A 9,551-nucleotide genomic window follows, 5' to 3' on the forward strand; every position below is an offset into this window, starting at 1 on the left:
CAGGAAGTTGAATAAATCTCATAAGGAGTTGTGAGTAAGAAGATATCCCACTTTCTATCCAGATGATTCCAGATTAGCCTGTTCGGACATATGGAATATCTTCATGATTCTTATCAAACCAGGATGAACCAAATATAAAAGAAGCTTGATTGGGAACCACTAATCAGTGGAGAATAACCAGGAAGTTGAATAAATCTCATAGGAGTTGTGAGTAAGAAGATATCCCACTTTCTATCCAGATGATTCCAGATTAGCCTGTTCGGACATATGCCATTATCTTCATGATTCTTATCAAACCAGGATGAACCACGATCTAAGAAGCTTTATTTGGAACCACTAATCAGTGGAGAATAACCAGGAAGTTGAATAAATCTCATAGGAGTTGTGAGTAAGAAGATATCCCACTTTCTATCCAGATGATTCCAGATTAGCCTGTTCGGACATATGGCAATATCTTCATGATTCTTATCAAACCAGGATGAACCACGATCTAAGAAGCTTTATTTGGAACCACTAATCAGTGGAGAATAACCAGGAAGTTGAATAAATCTCATAGGAGTTGTGAGTAAGAAGATATCCCACTTTCTATCCAGATGATTCCAGATTAGCCTGTTCGGACATATGGCAATATCTTCATGATTATCAAACCAGGATGAACCACGATCTAAGAAGCTTTATTTGGAACCACTAATCAGTGGAGAATAACCAGGAAGTTGAATAAATCTCATAGGTGTTGTGAGTAAGAAGATATCCCACTTTCTATCCAGATGATTCCAGATTAGCCTGTTCGGACATATGCCATATCTTCATGATTCTATCAAACCAGGATGAACCACGATCTAAGAAGCTTTATTTGGAACCACTAATCAGTGGAGAATAACCAGGAAGTTGAATAAATCTCATAGGAGTTGTGAGTAAGAAGATATCCCACTTTCTATCCAGATGATTCCAGATTAGCCTGTTCGGACATATGGCAATATCTTCATGATTCTTATCAAACCAGGATGAACCAATATCTAAGAAGCTTGATTGGGAACCACTAATCAGTGGAGAATAACCAGGAAGTTGAATAAATCTCATAGGAGTTGTGAGTAAGAAGATATCCCACTTTCTATCCAGATGATTCCAGATTAGCCTGTTCGGACATATGCCATTATCTTCATGATTCTTATCAAACCAGGATGAACACGATCTAAGAAGCTTTATTTGGAACCACTAATCAGTGGAGAATAACCAGGAAGTTGAATAAATCTCATAGGAGTTGTGAGTAAGAAGATATCCCACTTTCTATCCAGATGATTCCAGATTAGCCTGTTCGGACATATGGCAATATCTTCATGATTCTTATCAAACCAGGATGAACCACGATCTAAGAAGCTTTATTTGGAACCACTAATCAGTGGAGAATAACCAGGAAGTTGAATAAATCTCATAAGTGTTGTGAGTAAGAAGATATCCCACCTTCTATCCAGATGATTCCAGATTAGCCTGTTCGGACATATGCCATTATCTTCATGATTCTTATCAAACCAGGATGAACCACGATCTAAGAAGCTTTATTTGGAACCACTAATCAGTGGAGAATAACCAGGAAGTTGAATAAATCTCATAGGAGTTGTGAGTAAGAAGATATCCCACTTTCTATCCAGATGATTCCAGATTAGCCTGTTCGGACATATGGCAATATCTTCATGATTCTTATCAAACCAGGATGAACCACGATCAAAAGCTTTATTTGGAACCACTAATCAGTGGAGAATAACCAGGAGTTGAATAAATCTCATAAGTGTTGTGAGTAAGAAGATATCCCACTTTCTATCCAGATGATTCCAGATTAGCCTGTTCGGACATATGCCATTATCTTCATGATTCTTATCAAACCAGGATGAACCAATTATAAGAAGCTTGATTGGGAACCACTAATCAGTGGAGAATAACCAGGAAGTTGAATAAATCTCATAGGAGTTGTGAGTAAGAAGATATCCCACTTTCTATCCAGATGATTCCAGATTAGCCTGTTCGGACATATATGCAATATCTTCATGATTCTTATCAAACCAGGATGAACCAATTATAAGAAGCTTGATTGGGAACCACTAATCAGTGGAGAATAACCAGGAAGTTGAATAAAACTTAGGAAGTGAGTAAGAAGATATCCCACTTTCTATCCAGATGATTCCAGATAAGCCTGTTTGAACATATGGCTATCTTTCATGATTCTTATCAAACCAGGATGAACCACGATCTAGAAGCTTATTTGGAACCCACTAATCAGTGGAGAATAACCAGGAAGTTGAATAATCTCATAGGAGTTGTGAGTAAGAAGATATCCCACTTTCTATCCAGATGATTCCAGATTAGCCTATATGGCAAATCTTCATGATTCTTATCAAACCAGGATGAACCAATAATATAAGAAGCTTGATTGGGAACTGATGCTAGGAATTTCAAAGTTCCTAAAACAAATGTTGTAGGATAGTGATGAATGTCGAACCAGTTCTGAGGGACTCAAAGCAGTGAGAATGCAAGTATTTGCCTAATCTAAGTGCAGCCAGTGATTTGATGATTTCTAAACTAATGATTAAAGCTAATGCAAAGCAATAAAAATGATACTTTTAAGCTATTGGAAAGGAGAACTCATGGGTATAGGAACTTGACCTCGGGTGATCAGGATTCGAACTAAGGATGAACAATAAACGATCAAACAAACAACCTTAAGCCTAGACACAATTCTAAGCAAGCTCTATGTCTAGATGAATGCTCATTTGCTAACACATCTCAAACATCAAGTGTCCTTGGTTGAATAACATGCAAGCAATCAGTCACAACAGTCTATTAGCTATCTTAGCATCTTTAACAACAAATGTCTTTGGCAAAGTACACTAAAAGCCTAGGAGAGTTGACTCGGGCATTTCATCGAACACCTGTCGGGTGAGAAATGCCTAGAGATCACCCTTTGAGTGGCCTACTCAAATGATGTATTGAAATCACTCTACTAGCAAGGAGATGACATGATCTACACTAAAACATCATAGAACTAACCTAATCACCCTTAGTCTCCTAACCCATGAATTCAAAAGGTGATTACTCACTAATCTCCATGATTCCTCTTAAACCCATGATGGATTTCAGATTAATCATGTAGAGAAATAGATGAGAGATCACAAGAACAATAACAAACCAAGTCAAAAAGAGATTAATTTCTTGAGAGAGTTTGTGTTCTTCAATAGATCAAAGATTCTCTGCCCAAAAAGTGGCTACAACATACTTAAACATTAGGTTTTTCAGAGTAAAAACGTGCATAAGAAATTGCAAAAAGGTCCTTGAAAAATCATAAAATCGGGTAGCATAAAGGGGTGGAGCGACCAGGAGGGGTCGCTCCGGGTGGTCGCTGCGGGTTGGTCGAAGAAGACGAGCGGGCTGGGTGAGTCGCTGCGCCGAGGTCGCTCCAGGAGTGAAGTCACAGCGGCCAGCCAGGGTCGCTCCGGTCAGGTCGCTCCGGATGGATATGTCTCTAGTAAATTGGTCATAACTTCTTCGTTACATCTCCAAATGACTTGAAACCACTTCCATTAGAAAGCTAACTCAATTTCATGTGTCTCCACAAAATCTTAGCAACAGAAGATGTCTCGAAGGCCTCCATCCATGCTCATCTTTCACCCCCTTTTTGAGCACATTGCTTCCAAATGTCTCCAAGAACTCCATGTGGTGTTCCAATACCTGATAGAGACATATGTATGCCAAATGCAACCTAAACATGCCTAAATCCTAATCTATATGATGCAAATGCCTATGAATGAATGGTTAAAACAATGCAAATATGCAAGACATCAACTCCCCCACACTAGTCCTTTACTTGTCCTCAAGTGAACTTTCTGGGACTCATAGGGGAAGAGGTTTGAAAGTGGGAGCTCATAGCCAAGAGAAACACAAAAGCACTTGCTTCAACATAAGAATTCAGTACTAGCACACTCTCTCTTATTATCCTCTAGCTTCTCTAGGCCTGTCTCAACTCAACATTATGCATTCACACATTCAATTCAGCCAACTCTCACATTCATTAAGCAATACAACAAGTGAGCTCTATGCAAATGGTCAATTGGTCCAAGTCATTTGGGTAAGGGAAGGCTTTTTCGCTCTAGTGATCAAAGGTTTCATAACTCATTATCTTCAAGGTTTAACACTCAAAACAAGTAGCCTTGACATTGCACATAATATATCTAAGAAAGGGATCAACTAATGCATACAATGCTCAATCTTCATTGTTCTACCCTTTTTCAAACATACAAGTGACACAATTGAAATCCCAAGTTACACCCATCTCACATCTCTCACCCAAAAATCTCAAGAACACATCCACAAACTCTCAATCAAGGGAAATATTTAAACTTTTAAAACACAGCCTCTAAGCTCATTCTCACTTTGCTAGCCCCCTTTTTCTTTTTTTTTCTTTTTTTTTTCTTATTTTTATTTTTTTTTTATTTGGGGGCCAAGACTTTCACAACTTTGAGCTAGAGGTTTATACAATTCCCAATAAGACAATTAAGCACAAGAGTTCATTCATTCCCATTCAACTTTCAAGTTCAAACTTTACAACACTCACCCCCACCTATGGCTAGACAATAGCGTAAGCAATCTAGCAAGAATGAAGACTGAGCATTGTCGTTCCCAATACTCTCAAGATTATGCGCATGTAAGACTTTCCGAAAAAGGCCTCACTCAACAAACAATTAAGGCTTAAAAGGAGGAGAGGGTTTTAGGGAGTGGAATGCCACTAGAGATTGTCAAAAAGATCGGCATAAAAGATGTGACAACTCTAGTGTGAATATCCATGACTTAGCACACAAGGGACCATGAGCAAGAAATTAAGTTCATTCAGTTCGATTCAAAGTTGTAGTTGGCTTAAGAGATTGAGTTTCAGAGAGAGTTTTCAAGGCACAAAGCTTACAAGGTTTTCAAGAGAGGTGCATGAACTATACAAGGCTAGACAATGCTCCCTACAAGGCGTTTTAAATCAGCTCCCAATGCAAATGAATGCAACCTATATGCTTCTAGACTCAATCCTAAAGTATGCAAATGATACACTAAATGATTCTTTTTGTGTGTTTTCAAATTTTTTTTTTTTTTTTTTTAAATTTTTCTTTTTTTTTGGTTTTTCTATGCAAATAAGAATGTAAAATGTAATGCATGAGACTCAGAATCATCAAAGCAAACATGATCAAATACTTGGTACCTCCCCCACACTTAAATCACACAGTCTCTGTGTGAGGGAGACACCTAATGGAAAGGTAAAATGCAAAGAAAAACTGGGATAAACAAGGGTTGCAGGTTACCTGGAGTGGAGCGAGGTAGGGGACCCGCTGTGATGGGTCGCTCCAGGTTTGCTCGGAACAACGAGCGACCTGTGCTACCCGCTGAGGCTGGCCGCTCCGGCTCGGTGAGGTCACAGCGACCAGGTAGGGTCGCTGCGGGTGATGGCTTCTCAGCGACCAGGGAGACCCGCTCCAGTTAACCGCTGCCGAAGAAGACGAGCGATGGGGACATGTCGCTGCGGGTGCGTCGCTGCTGGTGATGTCTTCACAGCGACCTCCATGAGCCGCTGTGGGAGGTCGCTCCAGAATGAAGCGAGCGACGGGGATCAGCCGCTGCGCCAAGACCGCTCCGTGCTGATGGAGTCACAGCGACCAGGCAGAGCCGCTGTGACTGGTCGTTGGGCTCTGCTCGTCCTTGTGTCACTCCTTTTGCCTATTTTTACCTGCACACAACTTCATTTTCCCATTGCTTTATGCAGTAAGATGAAAATAAAAATACTAATGCAATATATACAAGGATACTCATGGGACTTCCTCCCAAGTGAGCTTGTTTTAAGTCTCTAGCTTGACTTTGCCTCCTTTGGATCAGGCTGGAGTAGGTGCAGAAAGTGGAGTTAACACCCCATCTTCCTCAGGTGGTAGCTCACCAAGGTGATCATCAGCAGGAGGGCCCATTTCTTCAATGATGAAGGCTTGTCCAAACACAGTGGGGTTCTTCATTTTCTCCTTGATGTCAAAGTGGAGGATGTTCGCCTTACCCAAATGGAGGTCAATCTTGCCTTCTTTCACATTCACAATAGCTCCTGCTGTAGCTAAGAATGGCCTTCCAAGAATCAATGGGTCTTGAGCCTCCTCACCCATTTCAAGCACCACAAAATCTGTAGGTATCTCATACCCTCCAATCTTCACAGGGAGGTTCTCTAGGATGCCCACAGGGTACTTCACTGAACGATCAGCTAACACCAGAGAGAGTCTACACTTCTTGTATTGAGTGAAGCCAAGCTTCTTTGCCACAGATAAAGGCATCAAGCTGACACTAGCTCCCAAATCGCAGAGACATTTCTCAAAAACCATAGGTCCAAGAGCACAAGGTAGTGTGAAGCATCCTGGATCCTCTAGCTTCTCTGGAGCATTAAGCCTCTGAATGATGGCATTGCACTCATGGCTCAGAACCATCATGCCCTCCATCTCCTTCTTCTTAGCAGTTACAGCATCTTTCAAGAACTTGCTGTATTGAGGAATCAGCATGAAAGCATCAATGATGGGCATTGTAACCTGAGCTTCACTCATCTGCTTCTCAAACAAAGCCTTGTACTTCTGTAGCAGCTGCTTCTTGAATCTACCAGGGAATGGAAGCTTGGGTTCATAGGGAGGAGGGACAGAAGAGCTCTCACCTGCTGGAGCAGCAGATTCACCATCTTTTGTTGTCTTCTTCTCTTCTCCAACCTTTCCTTTACCCTTATCTTTCTCAATCTTCTCCAAGATCTCATCATCTGTCTTCTCATCAACAATGACCACTTCATCATCTAGATTGATGGCTATCTCCTCACCTTGTTTCTCAGCATCCTTGGTGAGGGTTCTAGGAGGTAACTGCTTACCACTCCTGAGTGTGACAGCTTTTGCGTCCTTGGGATTTTGATCAGATTTTCCAGGTAGAGATCCTGGCTGACGATTCTGGTGGGTGCTCATGGAAGCAAACTGATTCTCCAAATTCTTGACAGAAGAAGCAAGGTGGGAGAATTTGTTGTTGAGCTCATTGTAGCTCCCATCAATCTTGGAGTGAAGGTTCTTCAGCTCATAGCCCACATGCTTCTCACTTCTAGTCTGAGACTCCAAGATCTGTTTCAGTAATGCATCAGTGCTGCTCTCTTGAGGGGCAGAAGAGCTAGGAGAGGGGCTTTGCTGAGGCTGATAGTTGCTCTGCTGGTTGTTTCTTGGCTGATAACCACTCTGCTGGTTGTTGGAATAGGGCTTCTGTTGGTAGTTGTTGTACTGAAAGTTGGGTTCCTTCTTGTACCAGCTACCATTGCTGTTGATGAAACACAATTCTTCTTGCCCTTCCAAACCATCAACCTCATTGACAGTAGGAGGTATCTCCTGTTGTGGGTTACCAACAAAGTTCACCTGCGCTTGTGTGGCCTTATCAGCAATGAGTGTGTCAATCTTCTCCTGAAGAGCTTTGATCTCATTCCTTGTGTGCTTGTCATCACCTCTACTGCTTCTGTCATGGTCTCCACTGTAGACTGCATCACTCTTAACCATGTTGTCAACCAGAGCCTCTGCTTCTTCCTCAGTTCTCCCCAAAAAGAACCCATTGCTAGCTGTATCCAGTCTGGCTCTATACTTAGGAAGAGCACCTCTGTAGAATGTGCTCAGCAAGCTCTCCTTGGAAAAACCATGGTGTGGGCACTGAGCTTGGTAACCATTGAATCTCTCCCAAGCTTCACTGAATCCTTCCAAGTTCTTCTGTTGGAAGCTGGAGATCTCGTTCCTCAACTTAGCAGTTCTTGAGGTGGAGAAGAATTTCTCCAAGAATGCCTTTTTGCAGTCTTCCCAAGTGGTGATGGAGTCACTTGGTAGAGACTTCTCCCACTGACGTGCCTTATCCCCCAAAGAGAAGGGGAATAGCTTGAGCTTTAAAGCATCCTCTGACACACCATTAGTCTTTGACATACCACAGTAGCTGTCAAACTTATCCAAGTGATCAAATGGGTCCTCCACAGCCAGACCATGATACTTGTTGTTCTCTATGCAGTTGAGCAGTCCTGACTTGATCTCAAAGTTGTTAGCAGCCACAGCTGGTGCTCGAATTCCAAGTCTAGGACCATGGATGTTGGGGCGGTCATAAGTGCCAATGGGGCGAGCTGGTCGCTGTTGAGGTCCATTGGGGTTCTGAGGATTTTGTTGTTCTTCCATTGCAGCTTCCAGTGGCTGCAGTTGAGCTTGTTGCTCTTCTTCTCTTCTTTTTCTAGCACACTCTCTCTCTAAAGCTCTGATGTCTGTGGCTCTTGGAACAAGGTTTGATGTACCCTTGCTCCTCAAGTTCATACACCTGAAAATCACAAAGAGGTGAAGAAGAGAATCAGTAACTTAAAAAAATAAAAATGACTTAGTCTCAAGCAAATGACTAAATCTCAATGTTCAAATCAAACTCAGAATTTGGCAACGGCGCCAATTTGATGCTAGGAATTTCAAAGTTCCTAAAACAAATGTTGTAGGATAGTGATGAATGTCGAACCAGTTCTGAGGGACTCAAAGCAGTGAGAATGCAAGTATTTGCCTAATCTAAGTGCAGCCAGTGATTTGATGATTTCTAAACTAATGATTAAAGCTAATGCAAAGCAATAAAAATGATACTTTTAAGCTATTGGAAAGGAGAACTCATGGGTATAGGAACTTGACCTCGGGTGATCAGGATTCGAACTAAGGATGAACAATAAACGATCAAACAAACAACCTTAAGCCTAGACACAATTCTAAGCAAGCTCTATGTCTAGATGAATGCTCATTTGCTAACACATCTCAAACATCAAGTGTCCTTGGTTGAATAACATGCAAGCAATCAGTCACAACAGGTCTATTAGCTATCTTAGCATCTTTAACAACAAATGTCTTCGGCAAAGTACACTAAAAGCCTAGGAGAGTTGACTCGGGCATTTCATCGAACACCTGTCGGGTGAGAAATGCCTAGAGATCACCCTTTGAGTGGCCTACTCAAATGATGTATTGAAATCACTCTACTAGCAAGGAGATGACATGATCTACACTAAAACATCATAGAACTAACCTAATCACCCTTAGTCTCCTAACCCATGAATTCAAAAGGTGATTACTCACTAATCTCCATGATTCCTCTTAAACCCATGATGGATTTCAGATTAATCATGTAGAGAAATAGATGAGAGATCACAAGAACAATAACAAACCAAGTCAAAAAGAGATTAATTTCTTGAGAGAGTTTGTGTTCTTCAATAGATCAAAGATTCCCTGCCCAAAAAGTGGCTACAACATACTTAAACATTAGGTTTTTCAGAGTAAAAACGTGCATAAGAAATTGCAAAAAGGTCCTTGAAAAATCATAAAATCGGGTAGCATAAAGGGGTGGAGCGACCAGGAGGGGTCGCTCCGGGTGGTCGCTGCGGGTTGGTCGAAGAAGACGAGCGGGCTGGGTGAGTCGCTGCGCCGAGGTCGCTCCAGGAGTGAAGTCACAGCGGCCAGCCAGGGTCGCTCCGGTCAGGT

At 41.7% G+C, this 9,551-nt stretch overlaps 1 protein-coding gene and 1 non-coding gene across 2 annotated transcripts; one reads left to right on the forward strand and one right to left on the reverse strand.

The window, feature by feature from the left end:
* Nucleotides 1-2,432: 2,432 nt before the first annotated feature.
* Nucleotides 2,433-9,298, reverse strand: LOC130506734 (uncharacterized). The gene is made up of 2 exons (XM_057001416.1): nucleotides 5,334-9,298; nucleotides 2,433-2,456 (listed from the first exon to the last, which is right to left on the reverse strand). Exon 1 carries the CDS (start codon nucleotides 8,358-8,360, stop codon nucleotides 5,898-5,900), a length of 2,463 nt encoding a protein of 820 aa, XP_056857396.1. The 5' UTR covers nucleotides 8,361-9,298; the 3' UTR covers nucleotides 2,433-2,456; nucleotides 5,334-5,897.
* LOC130506735 (small nucleolar RNA R71) lies at nucleotides 7,705-7,811 on the forward strand. Its single transcript, XR_008942108.1, has one exon. It is a non-coding gene; the product is annotated as a small nucleolar RNA R71 (small nucleolar RNA).
* Nucleotides 9,299-9,551: the final 253 nt, after the last annotated feature.

Source organism: Raphanus sativus, unplaced genomic scaffold, assembly GCF_000801105.2.
Source record: "Raphanus sativus cultivar WK10039 unplaced genomic scaffold, ASM80110v3 Scaffold3603, whole genome shotgun sequence".
Lineage (NCBI taxonomy): Eukaryota > Viridiplantae > Streptophyta > Magnoliopsida > Brassicales > Brassicaceae > Raphanus > Raphanus sativus.

Bases quoted from the DNA above. Each gene is read 5' to 3' on its own strand.
- LOC130506734 (XM_057001416.1), bottom strand. From the start codon at position 8,360: ATGAACTTGAGGAGCAAGGGTACATCAAACCTTGTTCCAAGAGCCACA.